The sequence below is a fragment of the Procambarus clarkii genome, chromosome 4 (assembly GCF_040958095.1).
Source record: "Procambarus clarkii isolate CNS0578487 chromosome 4, FALCON_Pclarkii_2.0, whole genome shotgun sequence".
NCBI lineage: Eukaryota > Metazoa > Arthropoda > Malacostraca > Decapoda > Cambaridae > Procambarus > Procambarus clarkii.
The window spans coordinates 26,428,313-26,454,223 of NC_091153.1; the positions used below are offsets into that span (position 1 = coordinate 26,428,313).

The 25,911-nt window shown below is 41.7% G+C and overlaps 1 protein-coding gene across 1 annotated transcript in view; it reads left to right on the plus strand.

Moving 5' to 3' along the window:
* The first annotated feature begins 541 nt into the window (after positions 1-541).
* LOC123752435 (hepatic lectin-like) overlaps positions 542-25,911 on the plus strand; it is a 54,890-nt gene continuing 29,520 nt past the window's right edge. The window contains exons 1-3 of the mRNA XM_069335510.1: positions 542-702; positions 926-982; positions 5,324-5,520. Coding sequence (XP_069191611.1) covers positions 542-702; positions 926-982; positions 5,324-5,520 — 415 coding nt within the window. The remainder of the gene's footprint in view (positions 703-925; positions 983-5,323; positions 5,521-25,911) is intronic.

A 25,911-nucleotide genomic window follows, 5' to 3' on the forward strand; every position in this document is an offset into this window, starting at 1 on the left:
CCAGGAAACCCTGGCCAAATTGCATGATAGCCATCTGCTCTTCCTCTCCCCTTTCCAGATGTTTGTAAGCTCGACTAGCCAAATGCTGGACTCTGTCAGCCCATTCTAGGATTTCCTCACCATTCTCTTGCTGGGCCTGAGAAAATTTCATTATTGCTACGTCTAAAACCTCCCTATCCCCAAATCGCTTTACAAGCTTATGCATCATGCGAGTGTAATCAATTGATGGTTCCCGGTCTAGTATCCGGTTGTAAAAATCACTAGCTTTGCCCTTAAGACACCAACCCAAGTTTGTTAGGGAAGTAGTGCCACTCCAATCTTTTTCCGCTGCATACGATGTGAAACAGCGATATTACGGAGTCCAGTCAGATTTACCATCATAATCGAGTTCTCGAGGTGGTGGATGGAACGAATTACTCCTTCGGCCATGACTGGTCCACCGTCGAGGAGACGTGGAGTCATCCGAATCAGAACCCTGAGAGCTAGCTGAAAACCTTCGAACTGGACGACGAGTGGAATGAGACGAACCCTTAGTTGAAATATGTCCGTCTCTGAAAACCAGAACTATGAAACCATGGGTAATACGAGGAGGAGACCTACGTCTGGTGTGACTGCATGCAGCTGCATCTCCAGAGGCAGCGGAGATATTCCTATCGTTGATGGCGAGTTTGAACGTTTCCTAGCATCTGGTTCTGCTATTGTGTTGGAGCCTGAGCACTGAGGTAGTGGGTCTGTGTCAAAAGATATGGCATTCAACAAAGGAGTTGTAATCTTAAGGTGAGAAATATGGTGGATGTTGTCTGCCGTGATAGTGCGTGTGTGTCTAAACTTGACAATTCTGTTGGCCAGTGTGTAAGACACTCCAGGTAATGTTATTAGATAAGTTACAGATGCCAAGTTAATGCGTATGCGGTGCATCTTGCAGAAATGAAAAGCCGCAGCTCAGAACTAGTCTTTTGCAAAATGAACATTCACAGCCAAAGTAAGCCACCAATGAATAAAAATAAGACACGTCAGGGAATAGGTCTTAATTCTAGGAATGGTCAAGAATAGTACTCTGCTTCCAAGTCTGTAACTAATGGAAGCAGGTGCCGCTTAAGAAGTATGTTTCCAGTATGTTTCAGGTAACCATTCACTGTACGATATCCAAAAAATTGGAGAAAAACAGGGTGGCCCCAATACTTAGGATTACCTGGCCCCAATGCTACTCCTGGTTGATACCTGGTTGATGGGGTTCTGGGAGTTCTTCTACTGTCCAAGCCCGGCCCGAGGCCAGGCTTGACTTGTGAGAGTTTGGTCCACCAGGCTGTTGCTTGGAGCAGCACGCAGGCCCAGATACTCACCACAGCCCGGTTGGTCTGGCATTCCTTGGAAGAATAAATCTAGTTTCCTCTAGAAGATGTCCACGGTTGTTCCGGCAATATTTCTTATGCTTGCTGGGAGGGTGTTGAACAACCGCGGACCTCTGATGTTTATAAAGTGTTCTCTGATTGTGCCTATGGGACCTCTGCTCATCACTGGTTCTATTCTGCATTTTCTTCCATATCGTTCACTCCAGTACGTTGTTATTTTACTGTGTAGATTTGGTACTTGGCCCTCCAGTATCTTCCAGGTGTATATTATTTGATATCTCTCTCGTCTCCTTTCTAGTGAGTACATTTGGAGTGCTTTCAGACGATCCCAATAATTTAGGTGCATTATCGCGTCTATGCGTGCCGTATATTCCCTGTATTCCCTCTATTTCAGCAATCTCTCGTGCTCTGAAGGGGGAAGTGAGTACTGAGCAGTACTCAAGACGGGACAATACAAGTGACTTGAAGAGTACAACCATTGTGATGGGATCCCTGGATTTGAAAGTTCTCGTAATCAATCCTATCATTTTTCTGGCTGTAGCAATATTTGCTTGGTTATGCTCCCTAAACGTTAGGTCGTCAAACATCATTATTCCCAAATCCTTTACATGTTGTTTTCCTACTATGGGTACATTTGATTGTTTTTTATACCCTGTATTATGTTTAAGGTCCTCATTTTTACCGTACCTGAGTACCTGGAATTTATCACTGTTAAACATCATGTTATTTTCTGATGCCCAGTCGAAAACTTTATTAATATCAGCTTGAAGTTTTTCAATGTCTTCAGCCGAGGTAACTTTTATACTGATTTTTGTGTCATCTGCAAAGGATGATACAAAGCTGTGACTTGTATTTTTGTCTATATCTGATATGAGAATAAGGAAAAGCAGCGGTGCAAGGACTGTACCCTGAGGTACAGAGCTTTTAACTGCACTTGGACTAGATTTTATATGGTTGACCGTTACTCGCTGAGTCCTGTTTGACAGAAAACTGAGTATCCAGCGTCCTACTTTACCGGTTATTCCCATTGACTTCATTTTGTGTGCTATCACGCCATGGTCACATTTATCGAAAGCCTTTGCGAAGTCCGTGTATATCACATCAGCATTCTGTTTTTCCTCTAATGCCTCAGTGACTTTGTCGTAGTGCTCAAGTAGCTGTGATAGGGACGATCTTCCCGCTCGAAATCCATGTTGGCCTGGGATGTGAAGGTCATTGGTCTCCATGAAATTGGTGACCTGACTCCTAATCACTCTCTCAAATACTTTTATTATGTGCGATGTTAGTGCAACTGGTCTATAATTCTTTGCCAATGCTTTGCTCCCTCCTTTGTGTAGAGGGGCTATGTCTGCTACTTTAAGTGCATCTGGTATCTCCCCCGTGTCCAAGCTCTTCCTCCACACTATACTGAGTGCCTGTGCTACCGGCACTTTGCATTTCTTTATAAATATTGAATTCCATGAGTTTGGACCTGGGGCCGAGTGCATGGGCATTTTTTCAATTTCTCTTTCAAAATTTAGTGCGCTCGTGTTGATATCAGTTATATTTACAGGGGTATTACCCTGTATTATTTTTTGGGTATACTCCTCCCAAAAATTTTCAAAACTTAGACGACACTTGGTATGGTCGTGAACACTCAATAGGACTGGATAATCGTAAGTTCGTACACTTGATCATATACTTAAATCTAGGATCATGCACTTAAATCTAGGATCATGCACTTAAATCTAGAATCATGCACTTATATCTAGAATGATTCACTTAAATCTAAGGTCATGCACTTAAATTTAGGGTGTAAACATATATTGCACTCCTACAAGTGTATATTAGGTAAGAACCCTTATCACTTATTTCCAAGTATTTTCACTAGTCACTTGTAGGAATATCACATAGTTATGTGCCCCTAAAAAGTGGACATCTGCAAACCACAATGTTTCAAGTTTCAATATTTCAATCGTATATTCCTCACTATCACTCACTTAACTAATATATATCAGTATATTTCACCTAAGTGTTTCAAGTAAATGTATCAAATTTTACTGAAAATTAAATTTATGCACTAATATCTATATTTATCAATGAGTATATTGTTCAAAGTTCATTCACCTATTAAAGAACAACACATGTATTTCAGGTGAATTGATAAGCTCAATGGTGCTCCCAGGGAAGAAATATTGTTTCCTTTACTCAGGTTCTAAGTACACCAGCACTAATTTTCTTGACACATATGTCTCCCTGGAGTCATATATATAAGGAAAGTTTGTGCAGCCAATGTATAATACAGCCCAGTGAGATGCAACAAACACTTTTATATAGCTGAAGCCACTGGCTCCACAACCGTGAGTAAATAATAACACTGAGCCCAGATACGCTCGTGAACGAAGGGGCTGAATTCGTGAGTTGGTAACTTCCTCCTCACTCCTATTATAACAACAAAAATTGCCGAAAACTCGGAATTCTGGTGTAGAATATCGAGAAAAATAGTAAGTGCACAGAAAACTGAGGGTACAACCTTAGTGGTAGGTGGGAACGCCAACTGGTGGGGCGGACGCCAACTGGTGGGGCGGACGCCAACTGGTGGGGCGGACGCCAACTGGTGGAGCAGACGCCAACAGGTGGGGCGGGCCGGCAGCATGTAGGAACAAGTATGGCGGCGGATCGGCTAGGTGATGGCGTCGTCTTGAGAACAATGAATATTCACCAAAATTCACAAAAAATAGGGAAAATTGCCAAAAATGGAGAAAATTGAGACAACAAAGAGGGCAAAAATTCTGGGAAATGAATCTAACATTGAGAAACTTGCTGGATGGATGGGGGCCATAGAACACTCTTGAATCAGGAACAGAGATATGACGAAGTACATAAAATCACAAGGAAATGCAAGAAATGGAGAATAAAGCAGAGATACTGAATTTAGGAACCACAATATCTCAGACAACGCACCTGAAAAGCATAAATCAAGTCCTAGCAAACTGGAGAACATCTAAGGCGCAACCGACGACAGCAAATTTTACTGTGATGTTGAACACGAAGTCTCAATCAAATTCAGCAGGATAATGATGCGTACAGCGTGGCGAGGTCCGCTTGATCACCGTGTAGGTTGATTACTCACTGCGACAGTGTGGAGGCGGTGGCCTAGGGGTTATGGCCGACCAACCATATGGTAATCAATATACACAGAAATGGGTAGAAACGGGGAAAACAGTTGTTCACCTTGAGCTGGAGTTTTCTATGCGAAGGCTGAAGCAATACGACGGCCTCTCAGGGAAGAGGATGGGCGAGGTTTTTGGCTTGTTGTGTGCTGTGCGATTTTCTTGTTCTATTTCATGATGTCCTCTATGTTGTGTTTTGTTCTCGGTCCTTCAGGCCAGTGCTTGTTTGTTGTTGTGTATGTTGCTATGTTTTATTTTCTTGATTGCATTGATTGCTTGTTTATTATTAGTGTATCTTTTAGCCTCTCCCTTTGTTTGTTGCGAGGCGGTTGGTTTGGTGTGAGTGTTTTTATTCATGTCTTGTTTCTGTGATCTACCTTGTACTGGTGTTTTATTATTGCATTACACGTTGCACTTGTTTGTAATTTTTGTTTTGTTTGTTGTTTATTGTGATTTTCTTGTTATGTTTCATGTTATACCTCTTGTTGTTTGTTTTGTTTTATACTGTTTTGTTTTATAATGTTACTGTGCTTGTATGTTTGACATTGTTTTCTCTTTTGATGTATGCTCTTGCATTTCTCGTGTTTGTAATTTGTTGCCATGTGCTGTCGGCCCTTCTGGCCGGTGGTTTATTGTTTTGTTTTGTTTTGTTATGTTTTCCATGTACTTTTCTTGTTTTTATTGTATTTAAATTGCATGCTTGCATGTAAAAATAAAATAAAAAAAAATTAAAAAATTCAGCAGACTACATGCTATAATTTCATAACTACATTAAACTTTGTGTTGTAATTGTACCAGTAGAAGAGGCTACGTGTAATAAAACAGTGGACAACTTGCAGGCGATCAGTGTACAGCACCATTCTCCAGAGTTGGGGACACCTGCCTCCTGCTGGCTGTGTCTGACAAGCTGACTTGGGCCGCTGCTCGACAGTTCTGTGCTGCCAGAGGGGCTGATCTTGTTGTGTTCCGCGACGCCAACGCCTACGCTGACGCTCTCGGCTACATCAACTTAGTCAGTAAGTATTTACATCAGAAATTGTCACTAAACAAAAGTCCGTTTTGTGTATTTCAATGCCAATGTCTACAACATTACTATTTACAAATATATTGCTTGAACAAATTCCTCGTTTTTGCAAATTATGGGTTGAACAGTTCTAGAACTTTGTTTTAACTAATATTTCACACGGATTCCACCTCTCTCCACAATCATCACATTCAGTTTAGCAATGATTTATGTCAATTGAACACCCAACGGTTGTCACAAATTGTTAGTTAAATGGCCTTGTTTATGTTCAACTGCTTGCAACTCTGTACCTTCACTTCACTCACAAGTTTACCTTTATTCTCACAATGGTCCAGAACAACCTTACAAGATCTTGTCTTATGAAAAGTGCTGAGTGTTATGTTATCAGTGAAATTGAAATTTAAATTGAAATAAGTTTATTGAGGTAAAATACACACAAAGGGATGAGGTAGCTCAAGCTATTCTCACCCCATTCAGTACAACGTGTTAATATATACATAGACACACATCACAAATAAACATATTACCGAACATTCTGAGAGATAAACATATACATTTCCTCCTTCACAAGTAGTATGTTATCAGACGTACACACAAATACTTTTATGACCTAGGTATACTGTATAGACAATTTTTATCAGTGAAGGATAGTGGCTGGTAGTGACCTGTAGCACCAGAGGGGGACCCTTGGAGCGTTGTGGTGTTGAGTGAGGGGTGACCTGGCCTGACCTGGTCTAACCTGACATGACCTGGCCTGTCTTGACCTGACCTGACTTGACAACCACACTGTGGGTCAAAACCCTGAGGCGCTATAGGCCAGCCAGGCCTCGCTTAGCGGCCTCACTTTCACACCCTCACATCAGTGATTCTATACGTATAATTATAGTGTATTATAAACAGTATATATTATAGTATACTACTGTAACACTTAAACGAAGTTATTCTATTAAAGTAACCTAATAGTTGCCGTTGTCTGGGAAAGAAGCCTGAACTTATGGCTAACGAGGTCCTCTTGGCTGCCCCAGGATGTACCCCACAACACTAGTTTAACTCCCGGGATCTTATACCCTGCTAGGTGAACACAGGTAGTACCTTAAATGTACCGTGCCCAATTTTCTCTGTGTTACCCTTGTTACTGGGTAACAAGGTTATGAGCCGAGGACGTTCACCACTGCACTAGCAAACCGAATGATTTCAATATAAGCCTAACCTAACGATCCCGGCCATCACTATCCTAACCAAATAACGTTATTAAGACTGAACATAATCTTGATGATGAACACATCGTTTTGAAGCATGAAGACTGAACACTCAACCTATACACTTCCTTACAAAGATAAAGAGAAGCTCTCTAGACTCATATTAACAGTCCTGAGCTAACGGCGATCTAGAGAGGGTGACCAGCATCTGAAGAGGCACGTGTATGCCTAAACTCTACTCAAGTGGGGAAAACTGACTTGTGGGAGTTATTTATATTGCAATTCATGTTTATATTCATTTATTTAGTGATTTATTTCTTACGTTAATTTATTTATTTCAGACTATGTGATGTTTGACTGATAGCAGACTGTGTGATGTTTAAAGAAGAATGTATGAGTTTATTCCCACAAATGGTTTCCTACACATTCTCGGTTTTTTATTATATATATATATATATATATATATATATATATATATATATATATATATATATATATATATATATATATATATATATATATATATATATGTCGTACCTAGTAGCCAGAACGCACTTGTCAGCCTACTATGCAAGGCCTGATTTCCCTAATAAGCCAAGTTTTCCTGAAGTAATATATTTTCTCTAATTTTTTTCTTATGAAATGATAAAGCTACCCATTTCATTATGTATGAGGTCGATTTTTTTATTGGAGTTAAAATTAACATAGATATATGACCGAACCTAACCAACCCTACCTAACCTAACCTAACCTATCTTTATAGGTTAGGGTAGGTTAGGTAAAAGAAAAAGTTAGGTTAGGTTAGGTTAGGTAGGTTAGGTAGTCGAAAAACAATTAATTCATGAAAACTTGGCTTATTAGGCAAATCGGGCCTTGCATAGTAGGCTGACAAGTGCGTTCTGGCTACTAGGTACGACATATTTATATATATATATATATATATATATATATATATATATATATATATATATATATATATATATATATATATATATATATATATATATATATATATGTCGTACCTAGTAGCCAGAATGCACTTTTCAGCCTGCTATGCAAGGCCCGATTTGCCAAATAAGCCAAGTTTTCCTGAATTAATATATTTTCTCTAATTTTCTTCTAATGAAATGATAAAGCTACCCATTTCATTATGTATGAGGTCAATTTTTTTTTATTGGAGTTAAAATTAACGTAGATATATGACCGAACCTAACCAACCCTACCTAACCTAACCTAACCTATCTTTATAGGTTAGGTTAGGTTAGGTAGCCGAAAAGGTTATGTTATGTTAGATTAGGTAGGTTAGGCAGTCGAAAAAAAACAATTAATTCATGAAAACTTGGCTTATTAGGCAAATCGGGCCTTGCATAGTAGGCCGAGAAGTGCGTTCTGGCTACTACGTACGACATATATATATATATATATATATATATATATATATATATATATATATATATAAATATATATATATATATATATATATATATATATATATATATATATATACAATCAATGAAAATTATCGATTAGTAGACATTCACTACATATTACTAAGTGTACAATTACAACTACAATGGATTAGTTAATACTGGGGAAGCCTTATCTGACTAGATGGCTTCAACATTAATAGGTGTAGAACACGTAAGCAGCTAGTCACATTCAGGTCTGGTGCTGATGGTGTGGTAATGGACAGGATGAGGTGGTCAATAACGTCCTCTTGACGCCACAGTAGAAACTTCACTTCCCAATTACATTCCGACAAATCACACTTTAAATTTTGCCACATTATTGTTTGCATGTATATTAATAATGATCTTTAATGACTGAAATGAGAATATTGCTCGCCTTGGTGTTCGTTTTTTGTATACGGCATAACCATAGCAGTAAATTACACAATGAGATAAGAGCTCTACAAATCATTTAGTATACTGCACGGACGTAATGCCTTCACTGGTAACGACGGTGTTGATTTGTGTTGTGAAATTCTTCGATAATAACTTGTTTGGTACAAATAATGGAGATGACAGCACAAGTCTGAACTGTCCAGGGTTAAAGTGGCTGATCCCTCCCTCCAAGTTCAAGTATGTTTATTGAGACAAGAAAGAAATACATCTCCAAGGGATAGAGTAGCTTAGGCTATTTCTATCCCCCTCTACTTCAAGTTCCTCAAGGGACGCACAAATTCAGTGAGTACAAATAGACAAATAACATTACAAGAATCCCATTTAACATTGCAGGTTAATATAGTAAGCACAGCATATAATTGTTATACTCTTGGGGCAAAATTCCTGTAGCTCCTAAGTATACTGTCTATCATACCATTATCACACATCCAAACAATTTGATGTGGTACACTATTTATTTCCTTATTTCTATAGATATCAATAAGTTGACACTCTAATACATAATGTTCTAAGGTGTGGGCGTGCGGCATACTACATAATTTACATTCCTTATCTTTTTCACTGACATCAACACCGAATTGCCAGATATATTTGTATCCTAATCTTAATCTCATGTAAATTGAATCCTTCCAAGTAGACTTTCCTTTACCATAGGTGAAGGACGAATTTGTATTTATTATTGAATAATTCTTAAGTGTGCTACTACTGTCCACCATTGCCATTCTCTTTATCATTTCTTCTCCCTCTTGGATCATCTTGATTCTTGTTTTTATTTGTTTCAAGGTTAACTGACATACAACATCAAGAAGAGTTTTTTCAGTGGCTCTCCTTGCTATGTCATCAACTACCTCATTCAACAGTATTCCCACATGTGAAGGGATCCACATGAATCTTACTTTATACCCAGTTTTTTCTAATTTCTTAACATTCTCTCTACACTCTATTACAATATTCTGGTATACTGGGAGTCTGCTATTTTAAGACTCTAACGCTCCTCTGCTGTCAATAAAGAAGCAGGCATTTTTACCACATTTGACTACTTCCTGTAATCCTGCTAATACACCTTGGAGTTCAGGCTGCGTTGAAGAGACATTGACAGTTAAGGGGCGTCCAATAACAATATCTACAGTGCCGATGTCAGTGTACGCCTTGATCAAAACTCCACATCCTGCCTTCGCATCTCTAGCTACTAACCCATCACAATATACGTGTAGAGTGTTTTCTGTAGGCAGTTTTCTAATTATACAATCATATGTTGCCCTCAGCTCTCCAATTTCATACATACTTTTTTCTTTTGCAAGAGAGTAATTACTACATCTACATTACAATCCTCCAATGGTGGTGTGACTTTTCTCTTGGGCACAAGTAGTATATTCTGAGCCAGATAGGCGCACTTAACAAACAATGGGGGGTACTTATCAGACAATAGAATCAGAGGCGGGGAGCCAGATAGGCCCACTTATCGGACAAAGGAATCAGAGGCGGGGTGACAGATAGACCCACCTCAAACTGTAGTCTATGGTGTGCCCCCACCACATTTCACTTACACTGTGTATCTCCGTTTAAACACTACCTCATTATATATAGGACTAATTAAGGATATATATATTAGAACAAGTCTGAATGGCCCCTCCAGGACTATGTGCATATATGTCCGGACCTATATAGGATATATATATACTCAAAATAAAAGTGGGTGAAAAGAAATAACACTTGTTTTATACAATATATTAACAAAAGTACATAGTGGCTTAAACGTAGTCGTAATCTAATTCCCCCCCATAATATTGTCTAACTAGACCCCTTCTCCGTGCCCACAGATCTGTTGTGGGGTCTTCCTCCCCCTCCTGGGGTGATGATGACGATGAGTCATCATTGTTATGATCTCAGCCTACAGGAGAAACGAGTCTCCCTCCTTGAGAGTTATTCATCAAGCCTGACCTAACTAGAAGGTCTAGCAGATATTGAGGTGATACCCCATATGTAAAATGGCTGGTTGGATATGTATAACAATTTAAGATTATGGGCAGTGAAGAAGGAAACATATAGATGACTGGCTAGGAGATGTGGACATTTTGCTGGAGGCGTGAGGCTCGCTTCTGGAGGGGCTTTGACCTCACTTGAGGCCAGACATCGCAGGGGAAAAGCCGCGCTCCGTTGAGCTCCCGTCAGAAGGGAACCCCTAGTGATATATCTCGAAGAGAAGAGAAGTGTGCAGACGTACCAGCTGTGGAATCGAGCTGGGGACGTGTGGTCTCAAGTCGTGGGCGATGAGAAGTGGTTATTAAATCGCCCAGAGGCATTATTGTGGGCCGTGGAAGCGCCTTGACCAGACGCCGTCAGAGGGAGAAGCGCCCTCGACCAGTTAATCTGTGGTAAGCACGATATACGCCAGTTCATAGTGATTGCTTGTAGTTGGTCGTGTGCCCAGCGACAGTAGCGATGTTTATTTATAAGTTAGACATGTTTTAATAAGGCAGAAAGCCTGAAATAGGAGAGTGAAGAGGGAGGAACACGGAGTGACGTCCGTCCCCTCTGAGCTCTGCCAGGCGACTGAGGGAGCCCGGCTCCTGACGGAGGAAGACCCTCCCAGCGAGTGAGGACCGCCGCCGGGCGAGATAGAGTATGGACCCGCCCAAAACGGGGGAGTCCACTCTCACTGTATGTAGAGGACAGATAGAGGTTGGAGACAAACATATTGTGTGATTATTTTTGTTTATGTGTTGAAGGGGAAACAATTTTATTGGAGTGTCGATGGGTTGCAGGTTTGTCTTTGGGGAAGAAGTTGCTGAGAACTTCGAAGCCAGCATAGATGAAGTAATTGATGAGACTCCAAGGTAGTGAAGCAGAGGACCTCGAGCTGTGAGAAGCAGCAGTGAAGAGGAGTGTCACGTGCTTCTGTAGAGGTGGTGTAGCAGCCAAGAGAGCTGTGGAGGACCCTAGCAGAAGGGTGAAGCACCGTAGTTACTCAAGGAAACTTCATGATAGCAGCCTGGAGGAGCTGCAGAGGATCCTGGTAGTGAAGCCCGGAAGAACCTGAAGATATCAGGGTAGTGAACTTCCAGAGGTGGAAGGGGAAGTTCTGGTGGATTACTTGTAGGGAGTTGATAGTGTTTGGTTGTCATTAGTGTGCAAGACGCAGTGAGAGGTGAGTGGTTGTTTGCATTCTTATGTCAAGGAGTGTTTTATACTGAAGTTTAGAGTTACAGTCGTAGGCTGGATTACCTACAGATGTATGCGTTCCAGGACTGACAGTGATCGATTGATCATTGTTGTGTATCAATGAACATTTATACTGATATATGTTATTGCATTGAAATGCTGATTTTCTATATATATATATTATCTTGCTGATGGTGCAACAGTGTATGTAGACTTGATCAACTTGAGGAGGTTGATAGTATCAGGTGGTGAACCAGTATAAACACTCTACCGAGTTGTGGGTTGGGTTGTCCATAGAGAAGGATCAACGACGACAACACCAACCATCCCACAGACTATAATAAATTGGGGGCCTGTGTCCGGGAGAGTGAACTGACACACGCACACCCTGTCCAAGAGTGGATTTGTACACCCTTGCTGAGATAAACTGTGTGACCGCAGGTGTATATTCTCTCTCTTGGGAAGACTCTCAGGACAAAGATGGATAAAGTGCAAGCATTTGTGGAGTCAGGCAAGCCTGAGGACTTAGAAGGTTGCACGAGGGATCAATTGAAGCAAATAGCAGAAAAATGTGGCATCAGGTTGAAAGCATCTAAAGTAGCTAGGATGAAGGATGAGATCCTGAGGCAGTTAAGAGCCAAAAGTGAAGCGGCAGAACAAGGAACCCAGAAAGGAGCTGAAAGTGGAAAGGAGGATGATGGGCAGGATGAAGTGAGATCCCAAGGATCGAGTAGGAGCAGCAAGAGTAGCCGCAGTAGCAGGAGTAGCCGAAATAGGAGCTTGGAGAGATTCCAGTTAGAGCTCCAGATGCAGCGTGAGGAGAGACAGTTCCAGCTGGAAAAGATGAAATTAGAACTCCAGATGAAAAATGAAGCCGAGAAGGAAAAAGAGAAAACCAGAATAAGAGAACTGGAGTTGGAACAAGAGAAAGAAAAAGAGAAAGCAAGACTAGAGATGGAGAAAGAAAAAGAGAAAGCAAGACTAGAGGTCGAAAAAGAAAAAGCCCAGGTCGAAAAAGAAAAAGAGAGAACAAAACAAATGCAGATAGAAGCGAATAGAACCTTGGCTGAACAAAGGATTGAACATGGGTTGCCAGAGAGCACTACCCAGGTATCACACTCACCAGATGTTAGGGTTAGGGAGAAGGACATTCCCTTGTTTGTTCCTGAAGAGGCAGAGAGCTTTTTCGAGCATTTTGAAAAGGTTGCCAGCATCAAGGAGTGGCCACAGCAGGAATGGGCCCAGCTGGTCCAGTTAAGATTGACTGGTGCAGCCAGGGAGGCATACACCCAATTGTCACTGGAAGAGTGCCAGGATTATGCCACAGTAAAGAGCAGCATATTGCGCTCGTTTCAGCTAACCCCAGAAGCTTATAGGAAGCGCTTCAGAGAGATGATCAAAGTTGGAGCATGTACGTTTGCTGAGACAGCAAGAGATCTGGAAAGACGATTCCAGAAGTGGATTGAGGCTGCTGGAGTTGGATCTTACGCTGACCTGAAGCAACTGATGGTCATGGAGAAGTTCTTGGAGATGATGCATCCCGAAACAAAGTTCAAGATCCAAGAAGCAGGGATAATGGAGGTGAAAGATGCCGCAGATTGGGCGGATATGATTACCGAAGCATATAAGAGTTTGAGGGAGAACAGAGTGAGAAGCGAGGCGAGACGCAGCAATGGCAGATCCAGTGGAGTCTGGGGAGGAAGAAATTATGAGAGACCCAGAAGAGTCTGGGGTGAGAAAAATTTTGATAAATGGGCAGATAAAAGTAAGTACCCTAAAACTCAGAAGAGTAGGTCGCGCACTTCGTCTGAAAGTGAGGATGGAGGAGCCAAACGAGAAACTAATCGTGATCCAGGGAATCAAGAGTCCAGTAAAGCTCCACAGAGTACATGTAGTACGTCTGGCCCGAGGAACTCCAATACGAGTGGGCAGAGTCAGAGCTACTCTGGTACATATAGAAGAGACTTTTCCCAGATGAGATGTTACAATTGTAACGGATTGGGTCACGTGATGCGAGATTGTCGGCAGGGCAAGAGAGTTGTGACCCTGGCCATGTGTGACCCCCGAAGTAAATATACTAATGTGTTCCGAGACAAACCACAGAAGATGAACTTAGTGAATGAGAGGTATAGGCCGTTCATGAGCAAAGGTTGGATCAGTATAGGAGGCCAACCTGAGGTAGAAGTTGGTATCTTAAGGGATACCGGAGCTAATCAGAGCTTGATTACGAGAAGCCTGATTGGGAATGATCGACGGTTAGCTGGCAGGAGTAAGATGAAAATATATGGGTTATTGTCTGAGAGTGACATGCCCGTATGCACTGTCCAGCTAAGGTCGGAATATGTGTCGGCAGAGGTGATGTTGGGAGTGTGCCCCGACATACCTATTCCAGGAGTCCAAGTGATCCTAGGGAATGACTTGTGCGGGACAAAGGTGTTGACAAGAGTCATAGCGGAGACTGTGCCAGAGGAGTGCCCAGAAGGCCTCGGCACGGGTGGGACACCTGAGAGTGTGAGCCTGACTGACATCCGAGGAGATGAGTCAGGAGACCGCCAAGCCATTGAGTACCCTGTCTCGGTAGTGATGAAGACAGAGGTGGCCGACAAGGAAGACGCTGGAGGAGATGAGACAGTGTCAATTAAACCGGTAGAAGATATTGATGTAGATATAGCATGGCTGTTTGATGAAGGTCCAGCCCAGAAAAATGAAGTCTCGGTGAGGTCAAAAGTGAAGATGGCCCAGCCGAAGAAGAATACTGTGAAGAGAGTTGACCTGAGTAAAGCCCAGACTGCTGAAACTAAGAGTCGGAAGGTGAATGCAACTGTGCTGAGTAGGAATGAGGAAAGATGTGGACATACTGAGGACGGGAGTAGAGCGTCACGTTGTCCACGAGCACAGAGGCATATGGATAGTGGAGTTAAGTTGTTTGAGATGTCAGGAGTCGACATGTTCCACAGAAAACGTGGAGGAAAGATAGTGAAGAAGAGTAATAGCCGAGAAAATGAAAGGAGAAGAGACAGTATGTGTGGAGAGATGCTTACGAGCACTTTGGGAGAGGCAAAGCAACATGTACGGTCGAGTGCTGTTGGATGTAGTACAGTGCTCGAAGAAACTTTTAGGGAACGAAGAAGAGTTGAAGGAGAAGAAAGGGAGTTGTATAGAGGTGAGAGGTGTGAGAAGAGGATGATGATACAAGCATGGAGGAATAGAAGAAAGCCGAGGACTCGATGGAGGTCAAACAGGATGAGGTCTCGGATAAATGAGAAGACGAAAGGGAGAATCGTCGGTGAAGACGAGGGAGTGAAGTATGATGACAGGAGACGAAAGTATAACGGCAGTAGATGGAAGTGTGAAGACGACAGAGGAGGTACAGACAGTAGACGTCTGACGCTGGACGTGAAGAGAAGAAGACGAGGAAACGGAGAGTGGAAACAATAAGTAGAGTGGACCGATGGAGTGCAGGCGTCCAAGGAGGACAGCCTAGCCAAGAGGTGCCAGAGAGGTCAGATCGTTTGTGAGAAGACCATGTTTCTGGAGAGTTGTGAGCCGGATGTTGCAAGGTGCAACGAACTAATTGTAGACTCCTAAGGGGGTACGTAAGCAGATCAACCGTTCGAACCAATCGGTTGAAGAACGAGACAGTGTGGTGGTGGATGTATTATCCCGAGCTTTACCACTGGAATAACTCTCAAAATAAGGGGAGGGGAGTGTTATGATCTCAGCCTACAGGAGAAACGAGTCTCCCTCCTTGAGAGTTATTCATCAAGCCTGACCTAACTAGAAGGTCTAGCAGATATTGAGGTGATAACCCATATGTAAAATGGCTGGTTGGATATGTATACCAATTTAAGATTATGGGCAGTGAAGAAGGAAACATATAGATGACTGGCTAGGAGATGTGGACATTTTGCTGGAGGCGTGAGGCTCGCTTCTGGAGGGGCTTTGACCTCACTTGAGGTCAGACATCGCAGGGGAAAAGCCGCGCTCCGTTGAGCTCCCGTCAGAAGGGAACCCCTAGTGATATATCTCGAAGAGAAGAGAAGTATGCAGACGTACCAGCTGTGGAATCGAGCTGGGGACGTGTGGTCTCAAGTCGTGGGCGATGAGAAGTGTTTATTAAATCGCCCAGAGGCATTATTGTGGGCCGTGGAAGCGCTGTGACCAGACGCCGTCAGAGGGAGAAGCGCCCTCGACCAGTTAATCTGTGGTAAGCACGATATACGCCAGTTCATAGTGATTGCTTGTAGTTGGTCGTGTGCCCAGCGACAGTAGCGATGTTTATTTATAAGTTAGACATGTTTTAATAAGGCAGAAAGCCTGAAATAGGAGAGTGAAGAGGGAGGAACACGGAGCGACGTCCGTCCCCTCTGAGCTCTGACAGACGACTGAGGGAGCCCGGCTCCTGACGGAGGAAGACCCTCCCAGCGAGTGAGGACCGCCGCCGGGCGAGGTGGAGTATGGACCCGCCCAAAACGGGGGAGTCCACTCTCACTGTATGTAGAGGACAGATAGAGGTTGGAGACAAACATATTGTGTGATTATTTTTGTTTATGTGTTGAAGGGGAAACAATTTTATTGGAGTGTCGATGGGTTGCAGGTTTGTCTTTGGGGAAGAAGTTGCTGAGAATTTCGAAGCCAGCATAGATGAAGTAATTGATGAGACTCCAAGGTAGTGAAGCAGAGGACCTCGAGCTGTGAGAAGCAGCAGTGAAGAGGAGTGTCACGTGCTTCTGTAGAGGTGGTGTAGCAGCCAAGAGAGCTGTGGAGGACCCTAGCAGAAGGGTGAAGCACCGTAGTTGCTCAAGGAAACTTCATGGTAGCAGCCTGGAGGAGCTGCAGAGGATCCCGGTAGTGAAGCCCGGAAGAACCTGAAGATATCAGGGTAGTGAACTTCCAGAAGTGGAAGGGAAGTTCTGGTGGATTACTTGTAGGGAGTTGATAGTGTTTGGTTGTCATTAGCGTGCAAGACGCAGTGAGAGGTGAGTGATTGTTGGCATTCTTATGTCAAGGAGTGTTTTATACTGAAGTTTAGAGTTACAGTCGTAGGCTGGATTACCTACAGATGTATGCGTTCCAGGACTGACAGTGATCGATTGATCATTGTTGTGTATCAATGAACATTTATACTGATATATGTTATTGCATTCAAATGCTGATTTTCTATATATATATATTATCTTGCTGATGGTGCAACAGTGTATGTAGACTTGATCAACTTGAGGTGGTTGATAGTATCAGGTGGTGAACCAGGAGATAGGATACCACTTGATAAGCTGATAATAGAGTTCTGATGGTGTTGGAGTGCAACCTGATTGTGATATTATAGAGTATAGGATTCATTATTATTATATGTGTGTATGTATCGTGTATGTGCTTTGTCCAGTAAATGTATCCCAATTTGCTGGTGTTTGCCCTTGTCCTAGTGAGGCTTCCCAGGAGGTAGTAAAGAAGGTGAGAGAGAGAGAAAGAACCAAGAACCACTGCTGTGGACAGGGTTGGAGGTAATACTAGTAAGTCATAGGGGATTGAGGAGATCATATCACCTAAGGAGAGAGTGGGGAGTCACAGCGGCTCGAATGGGTGTGTGCACGTGACAACGAGGCTAAGTGTTGGAGCCGCATCCCCTAAACGTGTGACGTTGAGCCCCTTTCCAAGAGCCAGAAGCGCCCAGGGGTGATCTCCTAGTGAGGTATAAGCACTCTACCGAGTTGTGGGTTGGGTTGTCCGTAGAGAAGGATCAACACGACAACACCCACCAACCCACAGACTATAATATCATCCAGAGGGAGAAAGAGGTGTTGTGGTTCTTCTTGCTCTCCTAGGGGGCTACTGTCGTCATAGCGTTCACTCTCACTGGAATGGTGTCGCCCTTCCTCCCCTTGTGGCTCGATGACGTCATCACTTTCACTTCCAGCGGTCACCCCTTGGGTTGAGGTGGATGGGTGGGGGTCAGGTGGTATGTCTGGATGGCCATAGCCTAAGCTTTTGTATTTATTTCGGTAATAGCGTTTATCATCAAATGCACTTAAACCCCTCTTAGTATTATGGGTGGTGACCATTTGCCCTCATAAATTCCTAATTTGGTAGTATTGAAAAGTATTTACTACTGCATTGCTGTGAAGGGTTTCTTTAAAATGTCTATGAGTTAAAGATCTTTGCACAGCGCGGGGGATACCCTTAGCGGTAATGGAATTTGAATTGTTGTGCAACAGCAAACTATACATTTTGGGCTTGAGAGCTACAACTTCAAGGATGTGTCTATCTGAAACCTCTGACTTTAAAAGACCTAAAACACCCTTTTTAGAAGGATCATACAAGGGGTGAGTTTCAGGGAAGTTACTGGTATCGATCCATGATCTAAGGGGTTCTTTCCCCATCTCGTTAAAGACATCTTCAGTCATTAAACTGAAGATGAAACTGTCTGTATCGCTGTATATCAGTGCTGCCCTATCTGAATAGTGGTTCTTAAGTACCCTGTACCAAAAATGGTACAAACTGTATTTTGCTAGCTCAAGAATCTGGAACCCAATGTAATTAGGATGAGTAATTTTAATGAATGGTCTGGAACTGACAGACAATAATTTATTGTCACTTAAATGCACCATACGTTTAAAGCGAGGATTCTTCACCTCTCGTAAAAAGACCCTAGCTGAAGTCACTAGTTTGGTGTCAATGGCATAACGGGCTGGGTTCAGTAGTGTTTTACCAAAAACAGTGTTCGTCAGTAATTTGAAGAGTGTTTTCCTATCGTTACTGGTGGAAGCATTTCTATTGTTAACGTTGGTGTTAACAAATTCTGCCATAAAATCAGACTGGTGGAACTCATAAATGGCATGAATAGCCCCTACTTCAAGACCTATCTCAATAAATAACTGTAAGAGGTGTAGAGATATGAAATAATGTTTCTTTGGGAGATGATCCCCTTCCAACTTTATATTTTTTGGGGGGAGTTTTGTAATGTTATTTGTTTCCAGAAGTCCCCTACTAAATGGTGAGATATCCTCCATACTTATTCCCCTATGGTGTAAACAAAGGGGTAGATCATCTGTAAGTCTAGCTATTTCAGGTCTCACGTGTTTGGTGTCAATTAATAGCCAGTACCCTTTGTTAGAAGAGAATGGCTGTTCTGTCATTATCTTCCCTTCGCTAATGAAGGAGTTCATCTCATCAGATGACAACCTTCTTAGACCACCATAGGGTAATTTCTTAGTCATACAACTCCCGTAAAGGGAGTTGAAGTCTAAATAAAGTAAGAAAGAAGACCTATCCTCCTGGGGGTTAAAAGATGGGTTGACATAGCGGTTGTTAGCTCTGGCATAACTCCTAACTGCAGTTGTAAAACCCCCTCGTATGTTTTGTGATATGAGATTGTGCAACGTCACATCTGCACTTAACTCCAACGATATTTTGCTACTTTTCAAGAAGCAATCATAGGAGTAACCCGGAAGGCTACAGTAGTGAGTCATCTCTAAGGAAAATATATCATTTAGAATTACTCTATGGTGAGTAAAAATGTCAGCCAGTAAACCGACATCACACCTTAAATAAATAAGGAGATAATCCTTTAATGACTCACATCCTGTAGCCTCCCATACTAATTTAGAATGTCTATATTCTTCCAAAGTGATGGTTGATTTGTTTAGGGAGCTGTAAAACATTTCAATAGGGGGGAGTGTTGCATCATTAAAGCAGCTGATTTTTGTGGCATATTCATAAGGGAAAAACTGCTTACCCTTTAAGAGTAGGTGGTAACTCTCTTCGGGTAAACCTTCTATCATTGAGTGAGTGAATGTTAAGGGGCTGCCTGAATCAATGTGGGTTTTTGCTAGGGACGAAAGACTGCCCGTAATAAAAGCCAGTGAATCAAGAAATTTAAGGTTGCCTATTTCTACCTTAAGATATTTAGTCCCCTGCCTCATGAGGATATTGCTCTTAATTTTTGAACCCATGGCAAACTCCCTCAAAATTAAGCCCATGTCATAAGACATATTGTGGGCAATTAGCACTAAACTCTCTAGAGCATTCTTGTGGCGGAGGTTGCAGTAATTACATAGAGCTCCAATATAATTGAGTTTTTTCCTAAGGTGATCATGATGTTGAACCTTGAAATTGGTGGGTGTAAATACCTCCTCACAAAACTGACAGTGAGTCTGTCTCCTAAAATGAACCATATCCTCAAGAGACATGTCTATTTCATATTTGGGTAGGGTGGATCTGATAATTTCCTATTTGGTGGCAACTCGCTCCATGAAATGAGTGACGCTGTCCCCCCCAAAATAAGTAAATTTATCAATGACGGAGTGGTTCCTATCAACAATTATATAGCTGTATGCTATAGGCTATGTATGGCTGTAACAGAACCTAGACAATCCTCAGTGCTTAGGACACTCTCGAAATCGAAATAAGCTACATGGGAAGGGGGGTAACCTTTCCCTGTATTTTTAAAATGAAGGGTGTCCCCCTCCTGGGGATAAATCATTTTCTGCGTGATGTCGCAGGAAACAGAATGGTGAGACAGCTCCCTAGAATTTTGATATTCAGAAAGACAGCTTCTACAGAAGACTGTCTTTCGCCTGTGACTGCGGGTAAAGTTCCGCAAAAACTTATTTAAGTATTTAATAAGACTTATATGAGACTCCCCCAATAATAATAATGGAACTATGTCTGAGTACTGTCTGCTACCACGACGACAAAGAGAGACGTGATAGGCACCGTCTGTATGTTTGTGAATTGAATACAAAAAATGGAGAGTTTATTCCTATTTTCCAATTTAGAGATATCCTCCCATGAGAGAGGGAAAGATAATTGCTCGTATTTGACCATTTTCCTAACCCTAGAGTGAGACTCTACAAGTCTTCCTATACGTTTCCATTTCCATCCTTGTTGTGACGCTCGAAAAGCAGCAATGCATTGAATAATGCATGTTCCATTGTTACCATTGGGGTTTGGGTTGAAGACCTCATGTCGCCCTCTTAAAAAGGGGGGATAAGGGACATAATCCCCCAAAACTGACCTTACACAACCATTACAGATAACGATTTTGAGGAAATCAACATTAAATAATATAAAACCACTCCCCTCTGTTTCTGAAAGGAGATCCTCCAGACGTGTAATCATATAACCCACCCAGCTATCAATAAGATCACCCACCTCCTCAAGAGTTACCAGCCTAGCAGGTGACGTTATGAAGTGTTCCCTATAGTCATCATCTTCTGTGAGACGTTGCTTTAAAAGTGTAACCTTCACTTCAAGAAGGATTTTGAATGATGAAGTAAAATTGCCATGACCCGCCAGAGAATTCAAGTAATTCTCTATTTCGTTAGAGAATAGTTCTCTAAAGTTGCTTAGAAGACCTACAGGATCTGTGGCAAAGGCTGGGGGGATGGAATATTCCATTCTAGTAAAGAGATCCCCCAGGGCCCCCACCCTATTAATTAAGTGAGGGGATGTCTATAACATCCTCCCCTTCTGAGGAATTTCCATCTCTATCTCGATTGTTGTCATGGGGTCTAAGACCACTAGGACCTGCCTGAGGGATGTCACCACCACCACCATCATCACCACCACCATCACCATCATCACCACCACCATCACCATCATCACTCATCTCTTCCTCCCCCCCGTTTTCAAAGGGCTGTCTACCCCCGCCACCACCTAAGGGGCTATTGTTACGTTGGGCTTTGGGGTGAAGTTCCTCTCCTACCTGCCCCTGAGATGTCTTTACCTGCCTCTGAAGCACCCCTGGAAAATAATTATAATAATAATTATAATAATAATAATAATAATAATAATAATAATAATAATAATAATAATAATAATAATAATAAAAAGCAACACCCCAACACTCCCTACTAAACCCCATGACATAACGCCTCAAGAAAGCTTCTTAAGATAATAAAACTGGAGAGAGGGTTTATTCACTCACCTTGGGGACATGATTGTAGATGTTCAGAAGTCAAGTGCTCACACAAAGTGACCCCACAACTGCTGCAGGTGAAAGTGGGGTGAGGCTTCAAGGTGACGCTACCACATATGAGGCATACAAAACCACTCTCTCCGGTAGGCCGGTGATGTTTACCTCCTAACAAGGAAATAACTCATAAATATACACACTCTCACTCACACAGCCCCCCCCCCACACACCCCCATGAAGATAGGGGAAACCATCTCAATATTTCTCATTTGAAATAAATACGAATAAATAAATAAATAAGGGCTTACCTCCACCACAGGTTCTCCTATGAACTCCACTAGATTGAACACACACAGCTTCCCCACAGCGGAGGCAGCAATAAGTTGTATGCACGAATTGTGGTGATGAGCTCCAACTACAAATGTTGCAAATATCACCTGGGAGTGACATTATCCCCCACTCCTAGGAAAAAAAATATATAAAATAAATAAATATATATTCTCTCCCACTCAAAACACCCCTCTTTCTCTTATATATATATATATATATATATATATATATATATATATATATATATATATATATATATATATATATATATATATATATATATATATATATATATATATATATATATATATATATATATATATATATATATATATATATATATATATATATATATATATATATATATATATATATATATATATATGCCTGAACGGTAGAAGTGAGTGCCCCCAAAGATACAAAGCCAGTGTTCTCAATGCTTATATTCGTCGAGCGCTTACCCACTGCTCTGAATGGAGCAACGTGAGTAGAGAGTTTGAAAGAGTAACTCAGGTATTGGTGAACAACGGATATAGCAACGCGGAAATAAACGCTGCTATAAGAAGACACTTGGACCGTTGGTATAATTCAGAACCTAGAACAGAAACCACAACACCCCCAATAAAATTATATTACAAATCAACCATGCACAGTGAACATATAAAAGAGGAAAGAATAATGAAAGAAATAATCCGTAAAGGAGTAAAAAGCACTACTCCTAACCAAAACATAAACCTGATAATATTCTACAAAACCAAGAAGACTTCCGAACTCCTTATCAAAAACAGCCCGAAGCCGACGGAGAACCCTCTACAGCAGTCAAGCGTTGTATACATGTACACTTGCCCCCACGAAGGATGTAACCTTCAATGTAAGTACATAGGTATGACGTCGACCAAGCTGACGAGGCGTTTGACATGCCATCTTCAATCTGGTGCCCCTAGGAATCACATGAGACAAGCCCATGACATTACTATAACAAGAGAAATGTTGAACAAGAATACTTGCATAATAGACAAAACCCAAGATTCAAGAAGATTACAAATTCTTGAGGCAATTCACATAAGAATAGAGCGACCTACCATGAACACCCAAATCACGGAACTATTTACTCTACCCACCATGAGAGTAAGGACAAGACAAGAACATATCGATGCCAACACAGAAGACAATGTCCAACATAACAGGCCAATTACACTGGATTAATCTTTGTGTTTAGATAGGAGATGCCTCGTATGGGCCAATAAGCCTTCTGCAGCCCCTATGTTTATCCCTTATGTATCCCCCATGTTTTTCACCTTCATTGTATTATCACCTGACCTAATGCGGGTATAAAATCAACTAGTATTGTAAGATCTGTTCACTTGAGAATGAACCATGGAGGTTCGAAACGTCGTGCAAATTATACAAATAAGTGTAATACACTCTATAGTAAATCACTTCTTTTCTTCACCTTAAAAGTACGAAAATGAGTTTTGGAGAACTCCTATTCCAATTAAGCCCTGATGCTAAGAAAATAGTTAGAGGGATAGAAGCCCTAAACCAGAAAATAATAAATACAGAATATGCGGTCATATTCATTGAAACATGTTTGAAAGAAAACCTGCTGCCAGTATACACCAATATAAACCCACATGACCCAGCAGTCCGCAATACAGAATTTACCTATAGGTATAGGCAAGAGCTCATTCGGCATCAACTAAACAAGAAGAAGGAAGCCCTCCAAACCTTTATATAGCAGGCGGAGCATCTGTTAAACAAATGGACCCAGTACGACATCCCTATCCAACTCAAGCAAACCATCAACAGTGAACTATTTAACCTGAAACAACAACATAAAACTCTTGTAGAAACAAAGACACTCCGTAAGTTAACATCCCTAAACGGTGGACAGCTAAAAATCCCTCGTCCTAAAGATGGCTACTTTAACCTGACTTCTTATGATCTTAGCCAGGACCAACGAGACCTCTTAAATCTTGGTCTAAATTGTCAATTCTTATCTAAACCAAAGATGCATCAAAAACGCCTGGAAATCGAAATGCTTCTGGACGATATCCATAAGCTAGAAGACAACAAAAAAGTCATCACCACTGACACACTTCAAGCTGAACTACTTGCAGAAGCAGGGAAAAAACGAGGAACTTATTCATCTACAATCTTAACCCCACGACTCAAAGAAGCAGCGAAACAACTAAAAAATCTGAAAGACGTAACAATAAGAAAAGCCGACAAAACAGCAGCATATGTATTGATTCCTACCCATGAATACATGAACAAAATTAGCGACATCCTAAGTGACGACTCCAAATTTCAACGAATCACGAGGAACCCCGTAGAAGACCTTAAGCGGAAAGTAAACAAAACAATTACAGCAATCAACGCAAAGAAAGGTAGTGTGCATTTCAATAAACTTCAAGGCGACTATGGCTTAGGATATGCCTACGGCAATGTTAAGACGCATAAACCAGGTAACCCACTACGCCCTATAATCAGCCAAATACCAACCCCAACTTATCACCTGGCAAAGAAACTCAATGAACTCCTAACTCCATACACTCCAAGTAAGTTTAGTCTACAATCATCAGCAGATTTCCTAGAATTGATCAAATCTACCCAGCCCGATGGAATCATCGCTTCCCTGGACGTTGAATCCCTTTTTACCAACGTCCCAGTCGACACAACCATAGGAATGATACTGGACAGAGTATACAGAGACGAGAGCACCCCCAAATTAGACATACCTGAGCCACACTTGAAAAGTCTTCTCGAAGCATGTACAAAGGAAGCCCCTTTCATCAGTCCACAAGGAGACATGTATTTACAAATAGACGGAGTAGCAATGGGCTCCCCCTTAGGAGTTTTATTTGCTAATTTTTATATGGGAACCATCGAAGATAGGGTCTTCAGTAGCAGACAAAAACCAACTGTATACTGCCGTTATGTAGATGATATATTCGTAATAGTAAAAGACTCAGATGAACTAATTGACCTAAAAAGACACCTAGAGAGAGAGTCAGTACTCCGATTTACACATGAAAATAGTGAAAATAACAGTCTGCCATTCTTGGATGTACTAATAACAAAAACAGGAACCTCTTTAAGCACCAACGTATATACCAAGCCCACCAACATAGGATTATGCCTGAACGGTAGAAGTGAGTGCCCCCAAAGATACAAAGCCAGTGTTCTCAATGCTTATATTCGTCGAGCGCTTACCCACTGCTCTGAATGGAGCAACGTGAGTAGAGAGTTTGAAAGAGTAACTCAGGTATTGGTGAACAACGGATATAGCAACGCGGAAATAAACGCTGCTATAAGAAGACACTTGGACCGTTGGTATAATTCAGAACCTAGAACAGAAACCACAACACCCCCAATAAAATTATATTACAAATCAACCATGCACAGTGAACATATAAAAGAGGAAAGAATAATGAAAGAAATAATCCGTAAAGGAGTAAAAAGCACTACTCCTAACCAAAACATAAACCTGATAATATTCTACAAAACCAAGAAGACTTCCGAACTCCTTATCAAAAACAGCCCGAAGCCGACGGAGAACCCTCTACAGCAGTCAAGCGTTGTATACATGTACACTTGCCCCCACGAAGGATGTAACCTTCAATGTAAGTACATAGGTATGACGTCGACCAAGCTGACGAGGCGTTTGACATGCCATCTTCAATCTGGTGCCCCTAGGAATCACATGAGACAAGCCCATGACATTACTCTAACAAGAGAAATGTTGAACAAGAATACTTGCATAATAGACAAAACCCAAGATTCAAGAAGATTACAAATTCTTGAGGCAATTCACATAAGAATAGAGCGACCTACCATGAACACCCAAATCACGGAACTATTTACTCTACCCA